General features: G+C 45.8%; 1 protein-coding gene across 3 annotated transcripts in view; it reads left to right on the top strand.

Moving 5' to 3' along the window:
- Col22a1 (collagen type XXII alpha 1 chain) overlaps positions 1–23,091 on the top strand; it is a 159,317-nt gene that overhangs the window by 112,159 nt on the left and 24,067 nt on the right. For all 3 annotated transcript variants that reach the window (XM_090339454.1, XM_090339455.1, XM_090339453.1), the window contains 8 exons: positions 3,519–3,632; positions 5,823–5,876; positions 8,662–8,715; positions 10,021–10,074; positions 11,143–11,196; positions 14,646–14,699; positions 17,781–17,834; positions 22,445–22,498. In XM_090339454.1, coding sequence (XP_090195580.1) covers positions 3,519–3,632; positions 5,823–5,876; positions 8,662–8,715; positions 10,021–10,074; positions 11,143–11,196; positions 14,646–14,699; positions 17,781–17,834; positions 22,445–22,498 — 492 coding nt within the window. The remainder of the gene's footprint in view (positions 1–3,518; positions 3,633–5,822; positions 5,877–8,661; positions 8,716–10,020; positions 10,075–11,142; positions 11,197–14,645; positions 14,700–17,780; positions 17,835–22,444; positions 22,499–23,091) is intronic.

The following is a 23,091-nucleotide window of genomic DNA, read 5'->3' as shown; positions in this document are numbered from 1 at the left end:
AATTAATAGAAGGGTTACATTATATTCACCAGATAGAAGGTGCATTAATTCACATACATTGATACCCTTTCTCATGTCTTGGTCCCCATTTCCTTCCCCCCATCCCTCATCTTGTTTCCCCCCCTTCCCTATCCAATTTCAATAACCAAATACAAATATATCCAATATATCAGATGACAAAGTGAGATACTGTAACAATATGAGATAACCAAGGGACAGCAAAAGAGATGAGAGATAACATAGTACAATGAGGACAACAATCACTCTATGGCTTTTGTTTCTATATCCTAGAGGTCCTTTCATTTAGCGTCATACTATATGGCCTTATGTATCTAGGTTTTGCTGTATTGCAAATCTCTGCAAGGAGAGCCCAAGGTTTCTACTGATCGTGACGAATGAGGGAAACCATTGAGCCTATGTTCCTTTGAGTCTGGCTTACTTCACTTAATATGATTTTTTTCTAAGTCTTTCCATTTCCTAACAAATGGGGCAATATCATTCTGACAGCTGCATAGAATTCCATTGTGTACAAATACCACGTTTTGTTGATCCACTCATCAACTGAGGGACATCTGGGTTGGTTCCATATCTTTGCTATGGAGAATAATGCTGCAATGAACATTGTTGTGCTAGTGGATTTGGTCTGTCCTTTTTTTCTGGACAATTGGGTAAATGCCTAGTAGTGGAATTGCTGGGTCATAGGGGAGCTCTATGTTTAGTCTTTTGAGGCACTGCCATACTGCTTTCCATAGTGGTTGAATGAGTTTGCACTCCCACCAGCAGTGTAGTAGTGATCCCTCCTGGCCACATCCCCACCAGCATCTGTTGTTAGTTTTCCTGATCCTGGCCATTCTAACTGAGTGAGGTGGAATCTTAGAGTTGTTTTGATTTGCATTTCTTTTATGACCAGAGATGTCAAGCATTTCTTCATGTGTCTATAGGCCATTTTTGTTTCTTCTTCAGAGAAGACTCTTAAGTCTTTGGCTCATCTTTTAATGGGATGGTTGTTACTTTGGAGATTAGTTTTGGAGTTATTCAATTTTTTGAGCTGTTAATATATTTTAGATATGAGGCCTTTGTCTGTTGTATGGTTGGTGAAGATCTTCTCCCATTCTGTAGGCTTCCTAATTAATTTACTAGCTATGTCCTTTGCCATACAAAAGCTCTGCAGTTTAATGCAGTTACACTTATCCAGCCTTTCTCTGATTTGTTGTGATTCTTGGTCCTTATTAAGAAAGTTTCAACCTCTGCCATGGAGGCCTAGTGTGTCTCCTATTCCTTCTTGTAAAGTTTTCAGTGTGTCGGCTTTTACCTCCAGGTCTTTGATCCATTTGGAGTTAATCCTAGTGCAGGGTGACAAAGAAGGATCCAACTTTAGTTTTCTGCAGGTACTTAACCAGTTCTGCCAGCACCACTTGTTGAAGAGGCTGTCTTTCTTCCATTCTGTTTTTTTTTTTTTTGGCTCCCTTGTCAAAGATTAGGTGGCCATAGGTCTGTGGTTTAATATCTGGGTCTTCAGTTTTATTCCATTGGTCTTCAGGCCTGGTTTTTTTTGGATTGCTTCTTCTATTTCTTTAAAGAATGACATTGGGATATTGTTGGGTATTGCGTTAAATTTGTAGATAGCCCTTGGCAAGATTGTCATTTTCACGATGTTGATTCTTCCAATCTAGGAGCATGGAAGGTTTTTCCATTTCCTCAGTTCTGCTTTAATTTCCTTTTTCAGGGTTTTAAAGTTTTCATCAAAAAGGTCCTTTACATTCTTAGTTAAGATATTTCCTAGGTACTTTATTTTCTTTGAGACTATTGCAAAAGGAGTTGCTTTCCTGATTGTTGCCTCATTCCTCTCACTGTTGGCATCGAGGAAGGCAGTTGATTTTTGAGGGTTAATTTTATACCCTGCTACTCTTCCAAAGTTTTAAATCAGCTCAAGAAGCGTGGGAGTGGAGTCTATGGGATTCTTTAAATACAGAATCATGTCATCTGCAAAGAGGGAAACTTTTACTTCCTCTTTCCCTATTTGGATCCCCTTTATAGGCTAGCTTTATTCTTATTTATCCATGCATTCATCCATCCATCCACCACTCATTCACCCATCCATCCATCTACCCAACCATCCATCCATTCAAACATTTACCAGTTCGTCTATATATCCTTTTTCCTTCTGCCCCTCCTTACCTTACTCCTTCCTTCCATCCAGTCATGTGTCTGTCTGTCTGTCTGCCTATGTATGCATCTACCTACCCATCTACCTACTACAAGAAGACAATACTTCAATAATGGTAATTCCTGAAGTCTTAGGAGCACAATGGACTCATCTCCATTCAGAGATTCTCAGGAAGGCTTCTTAGAGGAGGCAGTGGTTTACAGAATCTCAAAGATTTAGAAGGAATGAGACAAGTAAAAGGAAGATGGGCCATTCCGATTTCTGTCATGGGAATCTAAATTCATGAATTTGAATCCAGCAATATGCATGCTGAAAGCACCTGAGGACACACAGGTTGGAATGTGAATGGGAGCAGCTTCCACAGGCCTTCCCAGGCCTTTGACACAGCACTGGTGTTCAAGATGCACACACTCTGCAACCTCCAAGCTCAACATGGAGCAGATGACATGCAAGCATTTTTTCCCCAACTGAATAATAAGTTTACACGTTCTGTGCATTTCGTTTTGTGCTGACACTCTTCTCAGTGCCACAATTGTATTATCTCTTTTAACTTCTTAGCAACAAGAGATAGGGAGTGGAAAAGAGGGAGGATTAAAGGAAAGATCAGGGAGGCAGTAGTCCCAAGAAAGGATGCAGGGTGTGGCTGGAGTCTGGGTCAGGCTAGCTTCACTTAGTACTTTCTGTATTGTCAACTGTCAGATCTAACATGCATGACACAGGAAATCAGACAGACTTATTCCTGAATTGACAGACTTATAAAACTTGCTCCAGGGGCAGCATTTTTACCTACCTTGAAGAAATAGAAGCAGTTGCAGAGGACACTTATGAAATGCTTCCCTTGGGCACAGCACAATGCTAAGGCTTAGTTGTGTGTCTCCGCAGGTGAGGATGTCCTGCAGTGTATGTCTGCTGCCTCCTTTGTTCTCCTCTTCAAGAACCACTTTACCTTTCCACATCGTGGAGAGGTCCATTCTCATCTTTGTTGGGCTCTAACCTCAGGGACGCAGCATGTTGCGTTTAATAACACTGAGTATTTGTCTTAAATAGGTGCTGTTAATTGTTCTTTGATGCCAACAGGTATTTTACAGGCAGATTTTGACATCATTTTCTCAGACTACACTTCTCTCAGTCTGACTGGCCCCAGTGAAGGAGAAAATAGAATGAAAAATCCAGATACATCCATGCTAAATGCGGAATGTTCAGTCATCTGAGTAATAACTCCATCTATTCACTGGCTTTTCCACCTTGGCTGACATTCTAAAAGAAAATTTCCATCCAGACAGTTGGAAACCAGAACTGCTTTGCAAGTTGTTGAATTGTTTATTCATTTCCTTTCTCTCTCCTCTTCTAGGACATATGCAGTGACTGCCCACCCGGACCCCCGGGCCTCCCTGGTTTGTCAGGATTTAAAGGAGACAGGGGTCTCCCAGGAAAGCCAGGGAGAGAAGGCGTGGAAGGGAAGAAGGTAAGGACAAAAATGAAAACTTGGTCTTGGTCATTGCAATCATAGCCCCTAAACGGATCCAATTTTGGAGGCCTCGAGCCCTCAGGAGGGCACAGGGTTGCAGGGAAATGTGGGAAGTGGATATCATTGGGTCTTTGTCACTTGCAGAAAATGGTGACTGTTGAGTGTAAAATTCCACACCACATATCCACATTTAGACATTGATATTGAGTTGATGGTCATTTCCTACCTTCTTCTATCCCTTCTATCCATCCAATGGACCATCTTGAATGTGCCAAGTACCAAGGTAGGTCTTTTGAATACATGGGTCCATCCATTTATCCATTCATCTGTTTGTCCTTCTGTCCATCCACCATCCCCATCCACCATCGATTCATCCATTCACACAGTCATTGCTTTGAAGTCACTGGTTTAGGAGAGTGTTCTATAGCACACAGCAGGTAGACTAATGAAAGCTAGAAGAAAAGACCGACCTTGTTCTTGTAGAATTCACAAGCTGAGTGGAGGATAGACAGTTTTGCATGGGGGTGGGTGGAAACAAAAATTTTCTCTCAAATCTGACATCTTCACAAAAGTAGAAGAAAGAGAAAAAAACAATTGAAATGTTGAAAAAGCATTGAACCAAAATGTGATGCATGTCCCAGGCAATCTGCTAAGAGATTGCAAAGTCAGAAAAAAACTTCTTTTATATAACCACAAGGATGAAGCCTCTAATTTCATATTTCATCTCACAAGCAAGAAGTCCTCAAGAGACTGAGCAGCACCACTCACCTGACAGGTTTCCCTCAGTCCCATGATGCCTGGTGTCTTTGTGTCTGCACATGGCAGCCTATCCAAAGGAAAGTGCAGTATCACCCACCCTCTGCATGATGAAAAGTGGTTTTAGAGCTACCCTACTTCAGAAATTGAGCAAGAGAGCCATTTTTCCCCTTGGTAGGTACATTCCAAAGAGGTGGATCCTGGTCTCTGAGAAAGAGAATTGCTGGTTATAAAAACTAGCAACACCTTATTTAGCTTTCGTGTCTGTCTTTCCATTTTCAATACTGAGCAGTTGAACCCATGCCATGGCACTTGCTAACGTGTTGCCAACCCTGCCCCTTATTTCTGCTTTTACAAAGATTTACATGCATTTAATGATAGAAAGAAGCCTGGGGCCAGTGGGTCATGCCGGTAAGCCTAGCTACTCAGGAAGTTGACATTCGAGGATCATGATTCAAAGTCATCCTTGGCAGGAAATGTCCCTGAGACTCTTACCTCCAGTTAACCATGGAAACGGTGTAAGTGGAGCTGTAGCGGAGGTGGTTGAGCTCAAAAGCTCAGAGACAGTGCTCAGGCCCGAGGTGAAGCCCCATAACCTAAACACACATAAAAAAAGAAAGAAAGAAAGTACTCACAGTGACAAGGTCTCTAAAGAGAAAGTTCAGGAGTGACACCGATCAGGATGCAGCAGACTTGCAAAGGTGAGCGCATGTAAAGCACAGACATGTGAAGTGCATGTACAGGAAATGAGATGTTACATAATTCAGCCCTACTGTTAGCAGATACCCTCTCTGTTCAAAGGGTGTCAGATGTGTGTCACTTCATTGAATGTTTACTCAAACCAGCAACCATTCAGAATTTCTAAGAAGTAGAAGTGGCCTAACTGGGCTTTGACTCAGGCCTTTCTTGGGCTGGGCTGAGTCTCCTTCCTTTCCTGGGGCTTCTGGCTGAATACTTCCTGCCTGGCTGCCAATAGAAGGCATTGTCTTCTTCAGGAAGCGGAAGTTAATTTCTCCCAGGGAGTGAGGTTGGATAGGCAGAGTGCAAGGCTGGGGATAAGTGGGCCACAGTGAGAACCTGATGTCGTACACCGATCTCAGAAGCCACACACTGTCACATGTGCCATCTTCTGTTGGCCACACAGAATTCAGATGGTGCAGATAGGAGCTACTCAGGGTGTAGATGTGGGAGTGTAAACATTAGATGGGCTCGGTGGCTGCCACATCCACGTGCCACCTAATGAAAGCATATCCACTCTAGTATTACTGCCTGCTCATAGGCTTGGCCAGACAGGCTAGCGGCAGTGGCTGAAGGCAGTGAGAAGTCAGTGAGCAAAGGGACAAGGCTGATGGGTCTATAATGACTCTGGGTGTAAGATCCAGACATTCACATTACTCTTTCTTCCCCTCACCTCCTCTGTTCCTGCTACAGGGAGACACTGGACCCCAAGGCATCCCAGGGCCCCCAGGAATCGCTGGGCCACAGGTGAGTGAGAATCCATCACACCTGCATGTGTCCAGCTTTCTTATTACCTGGTTCATCCAAGCTCCCGGAATTGGGATGGCTGGTGTAAAGGAAGGAGTGGCCTTAAGCTAAGAAAACCTGGGTTCTAAGTCTGACCTTGGTACTCACTATCCTTGTGACCTGGGGTAGGCCAGCTCTCCTGCATCCAGAGCGTCCATGGATCATTTACAAAGACCTGAGTGTTGCACGGTATAAGATGCAGGAGAGTATGGCAGTGTGGGCCTGCCTAGTGAAGGCGTGGATATTGGGTCTACTCTCTCCACTCCACACTGATGAATCAGCTGGAGAGGCGAGTCAGAGCCCAATAGTGGAATGCATAAAAAGAATTTGGCACTTAATGAGAGGAGGGCGACTACCTTACAAATGTGAGCGAGCATTCTTACCCTCTCATGAATGATTTTCCCTGGGTTCACACACTTTGGACATAATTACATGCAAAAAAAAAAAGTGCTGAGCCAAAGGCCCTTCTCCCCGACAACATATTTTCTTTTTCTAAACAGTGCCTTTTACCACCGTCCAGGCATTAGCTCACCGCACCCTCCATACCTACCCAGGAGGGGAGAGCAGAGTCAGTATATAGTCACAGCAGGGAACTGCGGCAGGCTGGGGAAGGACTTGGTGTGAAAGAGCATCATGGGACCAGAGGGACTCTCCTAGACTGGCTTGGTCTACTCGCTTCATTTCCTGGAAGGGTGCATTGTGACCCTCAAGGGAACATGATCTGCCTATGAGTACAAAGATAAGGCGCAGTGGGAATAGAGCTAAGGACATACGGCTAAAGACTGCTTTTCTAGATAATGCATCATCTTAAAGGGCTGAAGTGGTTTTGTTAATAGCATTTTTATATTAGTGCATTTGTTAGCAATCTGTTCACACAGTAGATTCAGAAGCAGGATGGGAGGATAGTTGAAATATTAGAAGCTTTGTTGTTGTGGGTTTTGGTATCCATTCTGGGGCTTCATCTCAGGGCTTGGTGCTATCCCATGTGCTTGTTTGTTCAAGACTAACATTGTACCACTTGAACAATGCATTGCTCCACTCCTGGCTTTTTTTTGATAGGTAAGTGGAGATAAGAGCCTCAGAGATTTTCCTGCCAGAGTTGGCTTCAAACCTTGATCCAGAAGTACTTTTTTTTTTTTTTTTGTCGTCAGTCATAGGACTTGAACTCTGGGCCTGTGTGTTGTCCCTGAGCTCTTCAGGTCAAGGCTACGGCCCTACCCCTGGAACCACAGCGCTACTTCTGGCTTTTTAGTGGTTAATTGGAGATAAGAGTCTCCCAGACTTGAGTGCCCAGGCTGGCTTTGAACTGTGATCCTCAGATCCCAGCTTCCTGAGTAGCTAGGATGACAGGTGTGAGCCATGGTGCCTGGCTCAGAGGTATTTCTGATAGGTTGTAGGTTCTGACTGTCTTGTGACTATGGTGATGATGATGGTGGTGGGGACAGTGCCCGTGATGATGAAGAGGAGATGATGGTGGTGGTGGTGGAGAGTGATGGAGGTGATGATGATGATGATGATGGAGGTGGTGAAGATGATGATGAGAGAGGAAGAGGACGGTGGTGGTTGTGGTGGCCATGGTGACAGGATGTTGAGGGTGATGATGACAGGGATGCTGCAGTGCTGGTGTCCAGGGGGTGATGGTGTGATGGTGAGGTGATCATTGTGTTTCCTAAGTCTGAACACCGACCCCATCTCTACTCTAAGCACCTCCTAGATTTCAGATCATGTAAGTCTCCTAATAGCCTGACAATAAGGTTGTTGTTACTATACTCACTGGAAGGACATAGAGAGTGGAATCACCTTGACCAGTGACACCCAGTAATTGAGAAAGCTAGGATTAATATGAGAGCTAAGCAGTTGAATACTAACACCTCGTCTTTACAAACTGTCACTGTGTTCCGAGCTGTGTGTGAAGTATTGCTGTGTTTTATTATCTGATTTTATTCTCTCACACATCATAGGGTAGGTATAATTAGTTTAGCCACCTCACGTCCTGTCTTCTGAGGACATGGCTCAAAGCCAGACAAGGTAGTAAAAAATCTTCCCGATTCCATCTCCAGTTCACCAGAAATGTGGCTCCCCAGTTGTGCGTGAAGAAGCTGAGTGCCAGCACAAACAAGGCCCTGAGTTCAAAGCTTTGGAACAGCACAGAACAAAACAAAACCTTTTTCCAGGAGTTGGAGTGGCAAGGCTTCCCATTCTGGGAGGACATCAGGGTCGCACGTCAGGAGTCAGGAATGCCTTCCTGCAGAGCTGAGCTCTCAGCACTGCGCCAGGCCTCACCAGCTCCACTGCTCCTTCCTCGTCTGCACACCTGCTTTCTAAACCTTGCAGGCACCAAGCTGGCTCTGCCTCTGTCCTAACTCTTTTCCATGGTAAAACCAGTGCTCTCCCCTGATTCATTCTCTGCTCCTCAGCCTGGACTGTCTAGCTTACCTCACACCCCAGCCATAGCTAAAAATCTAAGCAGATCCTCCAGCTTTCTCACTGTGTCCAGAGCCTGCAGCGACACCGACATTTGATACACCAGGATTACAGGCAGGCCCAGCATGTTTCCCAGTGACATTTCCTGATGCCCCTTCTATGCCCCACTAAGCCATTTCACCACCGTGTCTGCTGTCACCTTGCTTGGCACAACAGCAGAACTGTGACAAGGGATTGTTGAAGAAGGGATGGATGAAGGAATGTGTGATTGAGATGTCCTTCCTTTAGTGAGGTTCCCAGCGAGTTTTTTTTCTCTTCTAAGGGAATCCAAGGAGAACGTGGTGCAGATGGTGAAATTGGACAGAAAGGCGATCAGGTAAAAACATCCTTAATGATGAATAGCAAGCATGGCACTTTCATGATGCCAACTTTCTCTGCACAGACTCACTCCCCCCTCTGTCTCTGTGCCTTTCTGTGTTTGTCTCTGTGTCTCTCCCCCACCCTCCCCACTTTCCCCTTCTCTCCTCTTTTCCTCCTTCTCCATCTTTCCCCTCTATCTCCCACCATCCCTGTCTTTGGGACTCTCTGCCTAGTGCTCCTTCTTGTGAAGCAGCACCATGGCAGGATCCAGCTCCATCAGCTCTACCTGAGACACACATGAGTAAGGGGTGGGGCCTGATCTCCTGGTGACTGGGGTAGCTGAGTAAAAGGTGACCTATGACCTGTGGGAGCAAGTGAGCAGGTGATCCAGAAGCAGTGAGACGCACGCGTGGCTTAGGTCAGAGCAGGGCATTCAGCTAAAAGCCTTTCTGCAGTAGGCAAAACAAAGACTATTATCTTTGCAACAATGACATATCAAAGGCAAGATGCACTCACCCCAAGTAAAATAGTTCAAATGTTTACCAGTGTCCGGGCATATAGGTGGGGGAGAGGGAAATCACTTCTTCTGCACTGGTTTGTTTCATGACTAGACACTGCGCAATCACAGGATGAACAACTGTTGTGTGTCTCCGAATGTCACATGGAGATACAGACACATGATCCAGCCTCTCTTCCCAGGGCTTCTGAATCCATGTAGCTAACTAACTGTAGATTGAGAATGTTTTTAAAAAAAATTGCATCTGGATTGAAGACGTGCTGACTTTTTCCTAACATTACCCTTTCCATGGGTATGGTATGTCATGCAATTTTTTGTAATATTTACATTTTTATAACGTTTACGTTATCTCTGTTTACTATGTAAACAGAGTAAAAAGTATATGGAAGAATGTACTGTTAGATGCTGTGCTGCATAAGGGCAGTGAGCATCTTCTGATTTTCGAGTGTGGAGGTGGGGTCCTGGGAACTGACCCCCAGTAGACGCTGAGGCACACAGGGCTGTGTAGGTGAGTGGGTTTGAATTTGTTCTTAGAGTATAATGAAATGAACTCAGGACCCCTCACCATCTTCACACATATTATCTGCAAGCAAATCTACTCTCAGGACGCAATAAATATTATTGGTTACTGTACCCACCTCTGATTGTCTAGTAGTGCATGAAAAAAAAGACATCATTTTTTGCTGTCAGTGTCTTTAATCAAAATTGTTAGTGGGGTTAGAGGTGGATGCTGGATTCCTGCCTGAGATCCTGTATTTGTAAATGCTGGGGAAATTTCCAGAATTGCTGTTTGTGTCTCCCCAGGGTCATCCTGGAGTTCCAGGCTTTATGGGGCCCCCAGGGAATCCAGGGCCACCGGTGAGTAGAATGTTGCATGCCCGTCTCTTCCTGCTTAACATTTGAGCATGTCCTCACTTGCTGGAGGTGGTATTGTACTGGATCCAACTTATTTGGGGGGATGGCAGTCCCCCAAAGTGTCCAGAGATGAGGGAAAGAACCGATTCCCCAGTTTCTTAGGTGAACGTGGAGAGACCAGAGGTCTGGATGGATGGGGGCATAGCATGCTCTTAGCATGGGAGGGAGTGGGCAAGGACCAATGAAGCCAGTATCCCAGCATGGCTGTCTCTTCTTACCAGTGCCTTGGGCTCGCTCAAGTGTCCATTGAACTTCTGCCTTGTGCTGTGCCTTGTTCTGTCCACTGCCTTTGACGTGGGTACTGTTGAGGCCACTTCCTTTCAGGACCAATGGCAAGTCGTGGAGAAGCAACAACTTGCCACCAAGAAATTAGCCCTCTCTCCTGGTCTCTTATTTGTCGGGTCCTGGGAAAGTTACCCGATAATCTCGGCCCTAGGCACTCTGGGTACCAACCAGAGGGTTTTTCCACGTTGTCTTCTGTGTCTGTTAGCTTTGCACCGGATGTGTGACCTAACCGAACACCTTAGACTAGACATTTAAGGAGTATACTTGAGCTTTTTGTTCACCAGTACTGGTTGAGTTCCTGTCTGGTGGCAGAGGCAGAGGCAGACCTCATGGAGTCTGGGCCCTGTGGCACACTCTGTTATCCTGTGTATGATGCTCCTCCATCTCCTCCTGGCTTCAGGAGGAAACACCTTTGAAACACCTTGGGCTCGGCTAGTGGAGGGCATATAATGAGAGGGATTGGAGGAGGGGCGCTGGCATTATATTCAATGCACATCCTGTGAGACTAGGAGACCTGAGGAGAAGGGCTGGGCTGGAGAGATCAGGAGAATTATGAACGGGGTGACAGTGATCACAAAAATGCGTGCTGAATTTAACCCCCATGTACGACTACTGAAAGATAATAAAAATATCATTCAAAAGTCTGTGCGTCATTGCATCCCTGAGAGGAGAGCACTGACAATGGACTGGCTGCCCAAGGAACTGATTTTCTCCGTCGTTTTCTAGGGAGCAGATGGAGTCATGGGAGCTGCTGGCCCCCCAGGTATTCCAGGGCCTCCGGTAAGTTCCTCGCGGGATGGAATCCTTCTCAAATCTGTCTTGGACTTTGGCACAACTCCTTGTCCTGGGTCTACACATTCTTGGAGATTGTCTCACCTCCTCAGTGAAAGCAGAGAGCTGTCGTCTTCCTGCTGAGGCCTAAGTTATTTTCCCACTCAAACAAAGGTTTGGATGAATTGATCTGATGATTTACAGTTCCAGAAGTCAGCTTACACCCACCAGCACAGGCAGGGTCTTGAGGTCCACCTCATTTTCCTTCTTTGCCAGCATGGCTTTTCTTCTGAGCAAGCCCAGGTGGGTAGACTAGCTGCAGGCCAGCTTGTCCTGAGCTCCACTGTGCCCCGATGCATATCTGGTAAGCGGCAGGACGGTGGACACACCTGCTCCAGATGGGAGTAAAAATAAGAGAAGTAGGGGCTGCGAGTTTGGCCTAGTGGTAGAGTTCTTGCCTAGCAAGCATGAAGATGCAGGTTCGATTCCCCGGTACCACATTCAGAGGAAAAAAAAAGCCAGAAGTGGTGCTGAGGCTCAAGTGGTAGAGCTCTGGGCTTGAGAAAGTCCAAGGACAGTGCTCAAGCCCTGAGCTCAAGCCCAGGACTGACAAAAGAGAGAGAGAGAGAGAGAGAGAGAGAGAGAGAGAGAGAGAGAGAGAGAGAGAGAGAGAGAGAGAGAGAGAGAGAGTGTGTAAATAGACAAGGTCTCCAAATTGCAAGGGGCACAGTTAGCATTTCAACCCAGTGCCTCTAGCTCAGAAGCTGGAGTGATTTTCATTCTATGAAGCTGCTAGAACCACATAATTCACTTCAGTGCCATAAAGCAAAAGGTGAAATGCACTTTGTAGCAGTGTTTATCCAGGGGCCAGGCATGCCTAGCAGGTAAAGGGATGTGCAGGGCATTCATACCCCTGTCTCATCTGAACGAGATGAACCTCCAGGACAGCAGCCTTACAGGGTAAGAGATTCTGAATTCCTCTCGCTGCTGTATAGATAAGGAAGGGGGAATGTGGAGGATTGACGTATATGAAGGTCACATAATGGCACACCACTTGGTTGACAGGAATCTCAACATTGTGTACAGGGCAGCTATTTGGACGTGTGTGTGTGTGTGTGTGTGTGTGTGTGTGTGTGTGTGTGTGTGCGCGCGCTCAGGCATGCACTGGTCCTGGGGCTTGAACTCAGGGCTTGAATGTGTCCTTGAGCTTTTTATGCTCAAGGTCAGGGTTCTGCCACTTGATCCACACCTCCATTTCTGGCTTTTGTTTCTGGTTGTTGCTACTGGTGGTGGTGATGAGCTGGGGCTAGGAATCTCATGGACTTTCCTGCTGGGGCTGGCTTCAAGCTTCGATCCTCGGATCACAGGCGTAGCCACCACACCCAGTTCATGTGGCTGTCTTGAGGATCATTCTGTGGTCAGTCCTTTTGAATCAATGCCCACAGACACGATTCCAGGTCAAATAAAATACTGCAGATTGCTTTGCAATGATTTTCAGACTGTGAGAGATTTCTTTGAAAAAGTTGTTGCCTGAGGAGGATGGGAGGTGGAGCCGATAGGGTTTTTGGTTTGTTTTTTAAAGCACTGTACTCGTAGGAATGAAACTACAATAAAGACAGGGTCCATCCCAGGACCCTCTTGACAAATCATAGCCAAGCGTAAAGCTTCCACGATCCCGCCTCATTATCATACATATCAATCCAGAATACAGTGGATGTTTTCTTAACCTAAACAGTACTGTAGTTGAAATATAATAGAAATAAGAAAAGTGAATGGGTTGTAATGATAAAAGAAATGTCTGCAAGACCAGATATGAATTAAAGCACATAAATGACTTATCTATCTTATGATACGAATGAAGATGTTGATTTTTGAGCCCCTTGCATGGAATCCCTTAGTCTTCTCCAATGGAAAATCCACCCATGCACTATATGCCACTCAGGAGGCTGAGATCTGAGGATCACGGTTTGAAGCCCGCCTGGGCTCTATGAGACTTTTATCTCCAATAAACTACTCAAAAAAGCCAGAAGTGGTGCTGTGTCTCAAGCAGTAGAACACTCAGTTTGACCAAAAGAAACTCAGGGACAGGGCCGGGAGTTTGGCCTAGTGGTTAAAGTGCTTGCCTAGCATGCACGAGGACCCGGGTTCGATTCCTCGGTACCACATACATAGAAAAAAGCCAGAAGTGGTGCTGAGGCTCAAGTGGTAGAGCTCTAGCCTTGAGAAAGTCCAAGGACAGTGCTCAGGCCCTGAGCTCAAGCCCAGGACTGGCAAAAAAAAAAAAAAAGAAACTCAGGGACAGAGACAAGGCCCAGAGTTCAAGCTCTGGAACTGGCCACAATGAATGCATGAATGAATATTGTACTTTGAAATCTCATAGTACCTCTGGAAGAATATGTAAAGGATTCTGAGTTGTTAGGATTGGAGCATTTTTTTCGGTTTCTCAGAGCTATCTATCTACACAATTAAAGGACTTCTCAAGGCCCAAACTTGTATAAACCATCGTTCTTTCCTTTTCTCTAATTGAAACCCATTGAGTTAATCAGTAATTGAATGGCTTAATTTCCTTAGCAAATATTGGTGCAAACAGATTTAGGCCAACAAACCCAAACAGAACAAGGAGGTTTTAACCAATTAAATATACCCATAACAAGTAATGAAACTGAAGTGCTTTTTAAGAGGATAAATGTAAAACCTTTAAAAACCCTTTATTATATGATCAGAATGTAAACCCTGGCATTTAAGATCACATCATCTCACAAAGCATTGGTAGTGAATTGTCACATTGCCGTGATAGCTGCATACTCCTGGCACAGAGATGGGGTGAGGTAGAACAGGTCTCACCATAAGGAGTTCTGGGAGCAGGATCAGTGTTGTATTTTTGAGGAATAAAATGGGTAATGAAGTGCTAATTAATATAAATCACTAAAATAGTCTTTCAAACAGACACTCATGTAACTTGGTGGCCCAGTAAATCTTTAAAGTTTAATTATCTTTCAACCAAAGCATAACAGAATCACCTGTTAGCCCTCCATTCATGCTAGGTTTTGTAGGGATAACACCCGGAGGTTTCGGTGCTGTGTGGCTGGGGAACCCAAGATTCAGGACATTTGGGGACCAATATCAAGTTGGATCTGAACCCAGGTCTGATGTGTTCTTCTCGCCTTCAGTCGAGTGGTGAATCCCTGCCTCACCGTGGGCAGCGTTGGCGTGAGCCTTGTCATACTGCTATACATTGTTCATTATATCGACAGCCTGGAGCCCACTGTTTTGGGGGAGATGTGCAGCCCAAGAAGCAAAGCTTCTAGGGGTGAGGGAGGGCTGCACTGAAGGGCCCCTGGCTTCTAACCACAGCCCCCCTGTTCCTCGCTTACCACGGAAGGGAGATCCCAGTCAGGTGCTTTATGTCTGGTAAAACCAAACAAGATTTCATGGCTGTGTCTTGGATTTTTTTTTAGGGGAAAGAAGGTTCTCCTGGACCCCAAGGCCCTTCAGGAATTCCTGGAATCCCAGTAAGTGATACTTCAAAAAATGTGTAGATCTAGTAAATGCTAGTAAAAAAGAAAAACCTAACAAACAAAACTATTTAATAAGGCATGATGACTACTGGAATTGGGTGTATGGTAAAGATTAGAAGATTTGTAGTTGGGCATATTTTTTTCTTTATACATATATTGGTGATTTATTATTGATTTAAATTATATTCCTTCTTTTTCTATATGTATTTATGTGTGTGGATATATATGTATTGTGCATGCATTTATACATTAAATACACTATATATAAACATATTAAGTATCAATCTATGTATATCACTACAGATAAATATATCTATCAAAAGATAGATGTGTATATATTCACATATATCTACATTGACATGCCTCTGTACTTTTGAATTTCCAACATTATTTTTAAATGTTCATTAAATTACATACAATTTATACAGTGAAATGTACCATAATATATGTAATCATTCCCCAGACTCTATTATGTATCATATATCAGGTAATTATTTCTCTTAAATGGACAACTTTGTAGACATTTTGATTTCTTTAGGCTGACCTGTGAGAGTGGGGTTTGCTTGTACCTAAGGTTATTAATAAGTACTACAAAAATGGCTCTCCATGCACATTGTTCTGAACTTTTCCTCTGAATTACGTATCTCAGTAGAGGCAAAATGTACCACATGCCTGTACTCTGCTGTGTCGAGAAAGGCCTCCCCATGGAGAAGTAGCTCCTGTGTGGCTGGAGGTCTTGCCTTGCCTCTGCCATGCACTCTCCAGCCACAGTACCCCTCTAGGCCTCTGTCATGTACTCTTTCATTCCAGCCACACCATGTCTTTTTGATTCCTAGGACATGCTATGCGTTCTTACCACACTTGGCCCCCTTCTCTAGGCTGCAGGGCTAGAATGTCCTCTGATTTCCTCTTCCACTGGCTGCTGCCATTGTGTCCAGTGCTGGGAACTGAACCCATAGCTTCACACATAGGCAGCATTCCACCACTGAGCTCCAGTCCCAGTCCCGGGTACCATCTTTCTTCCTTGCGCTGATAGTACTGTTGGTTTATCTTGTACTTCTGGGAAATTGAACTCAGAACCTCCAGCATGGTCTCTATCTCCAGACCCCCATCCTTCCCATGTCAGCCCAGTCCTTGCTTCCTGCTTCCTTCTCTCCCTCCACAGATCCAGTCAGCCTCTGGGTCTCACCTCTCCTCTCACTTCAGCTGCTGGTACTGGTGAAGTGGATGCTGAGCTATTCTTTGATATGAACCAGCTGCCCATTCAACAGACTCACATGAGACACCCCCTGTTTTCTAGATCTGTGGACATAACAGAGAAGAGGATTTAGTAATGTTAGGAAGGAGCCATTTCAAGAAGAGTTAAGATTCACATCTGTTCTGGTTCTCCTTTGGGTCTGCACAGAGAGGGAGTACACAAAAACATTAATTAAAAACTGTGTATCTAGATGACTAAATTGCTCTCTTAGGGCCCTTCTTCCTAGAATGCCTGACAAACACTACCACAGATGAATGGACGAGAGATCTCTCCTGGATAGCCCTGAGTGCAGCTCTCTGCCTAGAGATCACCCTGTCCACAGGTCTTAAGTGACAGGCTGGGATGGGAACTGCTGTCAGTATAAATAGCAATCGTGGAGACGGGTGTGTCATCATATTTAGGAAATAACTGCTGGCTCAGTTCTATCAATGGTAAAACTACAAGAGTCAATCTGCACTTTGGAACTAGTAATTTGCATAGACCCCTTACGATTAATATTCCAGTGTGTGAGGAGGGTGTGACTCACATAGTAAAGTACCAGTCAGAGGCCAATCAGAGGCCCTGAGTTCAATCTCAATGACACAGATTCCTCTCAGGGACTCAATTAGAGGAAGACAGCTTTCAACATGATATGCTGTTTCCTCACACATAGGATCTTGTCTTCCATCCTGCCCCCACCATATCTCTCTCTCTCTCTCTCTCTCTCTCTCTCTCTCTCTCTCTCTCTCTCTCTCTCTCTCTCTCTCTCTCTCTCTTTCTCTCTCTCTCTCCTTTCTTTCCTTCCAGTATAGATCCAACCAATCACCTCTGTTCATTTTGCCTAGTGTCACCAGTAAGACTAACATCTACTGACAAGCATCCATTGACTAGTGTCAATGCCAGTCTGGGCACTGTGGCCTCCTGGATCTTCGTGAATTGTTCCTTCTCCCTCTCAGTTTCACCTCCCTCTGTTAACTCCAAACCCCTTAACGGCACCCTTCACTTCAGCCACTACAAGCTACTGTTCTTTTCCCCACCAAGGGATTCCTACCTACTCAACTTTCCCTTCTACCTTCTGCCTGGCCTAGGACAACCACCCCACCTCTGTGTGTGCTGTGCTCACCGTTGTGGCCCCTTGAGCCCCGGATCCAATCCAGTTGTCTCTGTCTTCTTCACCATCACCATCACACAGAGTCCTTTCCCATCTCGAGACCCGAAGAAATATTTGTCTCCTAAACAGCCAGGAAGATGATGTACACAGCCGTAGCTGAGGTTGGATGGGGCAGATGCGCTAGGACTCATGGCTGGCTTCACAGAGAGAGCCTGAGATCGCTGTAGCCTTTCTAGAACCAACATAAACTATTCCTGGCCATCATTTGCTGAGCCATCCAGGTGCCCCAGGAGCATCGCTAATGCTCTGCTACGCCCTACACCGTGTCCTCTTCTTCATCAGTGCCTCTCTCCCTGTCACCGTGATTACTCAGGAGGCACATCCATTAGCCAAGGGCATACAGGTGTCTAGTGGGACGTCCTTCACATCAACAGCAAGAATATTGTTGCTATTGAAAGTGTGTTGCTTTTCTAGGACATGATGGGTCATGTGAGGCGGTCAGACATACATGTCAGAATCTTGTTGCTCAGGAAGAAATTGGGAAACACCCACCATGCGTGTGTGTGTACTTGTGTGTGTTCATGTGTGCATGTGTGCATGCATGGAGATGGCCTGTATGGCTGCTGAGGCGAACTAGGCAGAAGACAAAGGTGAGCTGTAGTGGCATCTTCCCTTCCCTCTGCTCTAATGGTCACAGACCTCATAACTAACTGTGTTTCTCTTGTAGGGAGAAGAAGGCAAACAGGGCCGAGATGGAAAGCCGGGTGTCCCTGGAGAGCCGGTGAGGAGCTTCCACACTTCCATTCCATATGCCAAATTCCTCAGCAACAGCTGCTGTGTGCTGAGGGGCTTCTGTGGACCTTGAATTTCCTTTATTTTCCCCTGAAAGACCACCTGCCTTTTATTTCTGAAAGACTAAGTCTCAGAATGGTGAAAGGGCCGGTCCAGCATCGTCCTGCCTGGACTGGGCTCGGGCCCACAGTGCCCATGCTTCCTCCACCCCTCCTCATACTGCCCATGTGGGGTACCCTTGCTGGGGCAGGGGAGCTGGACCTGCAACCGAAATCTGACGTCCGTAAGACTGGCAAGTTGGGCTGCATTGCTGCTTCCTCCATAACTGTCAGTGAAGTGTTGTTTTTCTTTAATGGCAGAATTCCAGTGACTCCAGGGACATCCAGTGAGAGGGGCCCAGTGCTCCTGAGGCATCAGGTCCCTGCAGGAGTGTGCTGGGATGTCTAAGGTCCCATTTTGGTGATGGCAGTAGTGTTGCCTCCTTAGGCTTTAGCAAGTCTTGTGCCTGCATACAAGGCTCCTGGAGGAGAATGGCCTTGTAGTATCCCCAGAAACTTTGCTGTCATAAACCAGGGTTGGATGTGGCTCAGTGACAGTGTACTTGGATGACAACAACAGGACAACACCCAAACAAAAGGAATCCCACATGTTCAGGGGGGGGTGATGATGGGCTGGCAGGATGGGTAGGCAAAATATCCGGGGTCTCCAAATGCCCACATGCATGCATACAACTGAACAGCCATGCGTGGCAGCTGTTAGAATGAATGAAGGCTTTCTGAAGGAGCTGATGGGGGACTGCTCCGAGTACCATGACATGGGGAAAGGCAGAGCAGTGCACAGCATGCTTTACTTTGTTGTAAATATGCTCTCCAAGAACCATCAGAGTCACAAGGATAGACACAACAATGAAGCAAGGCAAAATAATTTCTACAGAAGAGAGAGTACGCCATCAGCCAAAACTCACCCAGCCAGCCAGCACAGAGCAGGCAGGCTGCTTCCCATCTATCCCTGGTGCAGCAGGCTCTGCTCAGATTGGCTGGGCTCAGGTTCACAATCTGCCTGTGGTTGTCTAGTTTGAAAAGGGTAAAGTGTATGTATAGAAGGTGACTTTGAAATGACATTAACAAGTACACACGTACACTAAACCCTTGGCTGTTTCTTGAACAATCTGCTATGTGTTGCAATTTCATCTTGGATTTTAAGATAAAACCTTACATTTCAGAAGTCATTTCTTATCCCAGAGCAGCTCCTCTTTTCCTTAACAAGAGCCAAGCCATCAGGCCAAGCAGGAACTTGTAAGCAGGAACTCTTTTGATAGAAAAGACAATTTTTCTCACACATAAAAAGTAGGTGTCTGTATTTTCCTACATTTTATATAAAGGAACTCTGTGAGACCCCACAGAGGGGAGTAGTTTCTACTCACTGGTGAGGGTTCTGAGCCAAGGGGCCACAGGGATGTGAATCAACTTTATGCTCCTTCCATGCTGTCTGAAGATGTGGGCTTGTTTCTTCACCAGTTACAGTATTAAAAGGCAGGAAACTGTTGAGGGCAGACAGAGCAAATTTATTTAAGAATGAAGGTGGAGCAGAGACTCTCTGTAGAGAGGAGCTGGGAGCCCAGTGGAGAGCTCCTTCAGGGTGGATATGGCAGTGTAGGGGCAACACCCCACTCTTCTCCACTGGGTGATTGCTTGATGACTTGTGCTTCTATCACCCAGGGCCTTGTGGGAGGAAGAGGCATTTGACTCGAAACCAAGCATTATGGGAAAAAGAATTGGAGCAGGAAACCAGGGCATTATGGGAAGAAGTGTTTGAGTGGGTACAAATTGCATTATGGGAAGGAATGTTTGCATGGGGACCCAGAACATTATGGGAAGAAGTGTTTGAGCCACAGATTATGTCCACCTTTTTGTGTTTTTCATCAACTCCAGGACTTGAACTCTGTATCTGATGCTTTCTCTCACTGGCTCTACCACCTGAGCCACCCCCAGAGGGTTGGCTATTTCCTTTTTTGTCATATGTCCATCATTTTTCTATTCCTATATAGCTATTCTTCCTCACCATGATTTTTTTTGCCAGTCCTGGGCCTTGAACTCAGGGCCTGAGCACTGTCCCTGGACTGTCTCAAGGCTAGAGCTCCATCACTTGAGCCTCAGCACCACTTCCCGCTTTTTCTATGCATGTGGTACTGAGCAATCAAACCCAGGTTTTCCTGCATGCGAGGTCGGCACTCCACTACTTAAGCCAAGCTCTTAGCTCCCTTGATGTTTTTATTTTATTGTTACTTTTAAAAACTTTGGGAGCTATAGATAGGAGTGTCTTACTGACAAAAATTAAATGATAATGATTAAGTGAAAATGTGTTGTGCCGCTGTTACAGGAACAATCACCACCCGAAAGTGGAGCTGGCTCCATTCCTTGGTGACCTAGAATGTTGAAGCACAACTGTGAGCACTAGTGTCTTTTTATGTGGAACAAAAAGAAGGAGCTGACTTGCCACAGTAACTAGAGGACCAAATGAGGTGACACTGCACGTCATACTCAGTCTTCTCTGACTGTTAATTGCTTTAGTGAGTTTCTTTTTGCCACTGCCCTACTTTTAACTCCTGGTGAGATTGGAACTGCAGAGCCTCTAGAGCTGCTAAGCAGAATTGCATTAAAGTTTCTACCAGGAAGTTCATGTTCCCTTTAATTTGTTTGGTCATAAACTACTATGACTCCCTCTGAATCTTCCAGCTTTTCCAGAGGCACCTTCTTTGTCAGTTTACACTGTTGCCAGATGTAGAAGCCAAAATTTACCACCAAGGGGAATGGGAAAAAAAGAACCTCAGCTTATCACTGCGAACATATGTTATAGAATTCTGAAAGTCTCCAGCAGAGATGTTCAAAGCAGGGCTGACACCCAGGTGAGCTGCCTCAGGAAGGAGGTCAAGAGCAGTCAGCTGGTGGATGGTGTCGGAATTTGTGTCTTCTGGCTGGAACTCCTGCAGCAACCTGAGGCCTGGGCACAGAATTTCATCCCCTTTTCCAAATAAGTGTCTGCAAAGCCCCAGGGGTGAGGAGCATTATCATTCCAGCTGAGAAATTCACCACGGAGGTTGACAGATAAGTCCAGATCTTCAGTTCATCAATCTGGAGCACAGAGCTCAGGACAGGAACCTGGCTTTCTGGAGATGCATTAGCCCAAGAGGTTTTTCCTCCATCAGGCTCTGTTTTCCAGTCTGTTTATTGAATGCCAGCTCTAGCCTATGCCCGTGCCAGGCACTGAACATTACTGATACAGAACTAAGCCTGTTCTGGGTAGGGCACATGGCTTGGTAACCCCACCAGGACCCCATGGCCTTACCAAGAGCAACTGCACTCCTATGTGTACACTGGGGCTGAGATTTACACGGCTGCACTCCCCCATTGATTCCCTGGGACACTTCACAGCACTGCCCTCCTATTAATTTGAATTAAAGAAAGCATCAGCACAGGATGCGTAGAATCTGGGATCTCCTGAGGCCCTAAGACAGAAGTTGACAGCAGGTATTCGGGCTGGGTCTTACAAAGTAATGCACCAATGGACTAGACTAGGGGGAGAGGAAAAGGCCAGCTAGTGAGTCAGTCCTCCAGGGAGCACAGAGAGGAGCTCCGCTAGAAGGCCGGTCCTTCCCCATCTCTGAGGCAGGACGAGGGCTGGGGTAGCTGTGCATCCCATTCGGGCCTTGTGTGGATAATCATTGCTCCTGAAGGCCTTCACCCACACACATATGGGCATTCCTCACATCCTCAAGCTTCCCTTGGAGCCAGCGTGACCTCTGACACACACACACACACACACACACACACACACACACACACACACACACGCCAGCTAGAAGGAGCTCTAAGGCTGGAGTGGGTGGGTTCACTCCTGAATGAGCTGGAAGTTGTGACTGATCAGTGCCTTCATCAGAACTTGAGCTGTGCTCCTTGAGTAGATGACTCAACTTCTCGGTGTCCCAGTGCTTGGATGGAGAGTTAAGAAGTGTTTCTTGATTTCAGGAGGATTCATTAAAGCCTTAGGGAGTGGGTAAGCCTCACTAGATGATGGTTATTGTCACATTTTTTTTCCTGCTGGTGACTTTGTACTTGACTTTGGAACAGAGCCAGGGTAAAATTGAACTGCCTTAGTCACAGAAACCTCAAGAGCAGGCAAGAACAGCCATCTGGGCATGGACCAGTCTAAAATGTTTGACTTTCCCATTCAGATACTCAGTGAAAATGTGACTGCTAGATCCTCGGTGTCACCTCCGGGAGGCACAATGGCTAATAGCTTTCGTGTGAGGACATTCATGTGCAATGAGACATTCCTGTAATCTCGTATCAGCCGCTTGCATGTCTACAGTGCAGGGCACCCCCAGTAATGATGCTCCATGCAGCCCACCCTGGGCTCAGGGAACCAGGACTGTCCCTGGCATGGATGTATTGTGGGAGTACGCCTAGAAGAAATGGCCAGAAAAATGGAGGGACAGGCCAACAGTGGTGAAGGCAGTGTGGCTTGTGGACATACAGTGATAGGAAAACAGTAGGGGAATTCTGAAGATAGAATCCTCCAACTCTTCTTTTCCTTTTTCAGGGAAAAGCAGGAGAGCCAGGTCTGCCGGGAGCAGAGGGTGCCCGAGGCCCGCCTGTAAGTTCAGAGCCCATGTTGTGCATGGTAGTATGAAGCCCCTCAGCCTCGAGGCTCTGGTCACCCCAGACTGGGTAGCAGAGACCTCCTGAATGCAAGGTGACACAAGCACCTCCCTGCCCTGCAAGACAAGGGTGCATCCAACAAGAGCTCTGCTGCCTTTCCATGTGTTACATGGGGTGTTATTTCCCAATCGCATCCCTCAGCCCATGATACTATCTTAACTTTTCTGTGTTGGTTTCTTTTTTATTATACTTTTAGTGGGTTTTCTCTGAATAGTGGCATCTAAACATATATATTATATATAATTATTATATATTATATATGCACACACACATATATATATCTATATCTATAAGTAGTTGTACTAAGGGATGTCATTTCAGTATGTCAATTTAGGAGTCCAGTGCATCATTTTTTTTGCCAGTCCTGGCCTTGATCTCAGGACTGAGCACTGTCCTTGGACTTTCTCAAGGCTAGAGCTCTACCACTTGAGCCTCAGCACCACTTCTGGCTTTTTTCTATGTATGTGGTACCAAGGAATTGAACCTGGGTCTTTGTGTATGCTAGGCAAGCACTCTACCACTAGGCCA

This window comes from Megascapheus bottae, chromosome 9 (genome assembly GCF_031878675.1).
Source record: "Megascapheus bottae isolate mThoBot1 chromosome 9, mThoBot2.hap1, whole genome shotgun sequence".
NCBI lineage: Eukaryota > Metazoa > Chordata > Mammalia > Rodentia > Geomyidae > Megascapheus > Megascapheus bottae.
This window is presented reverse-complemented; position numbering and strand designations above follow the sequence as displayed.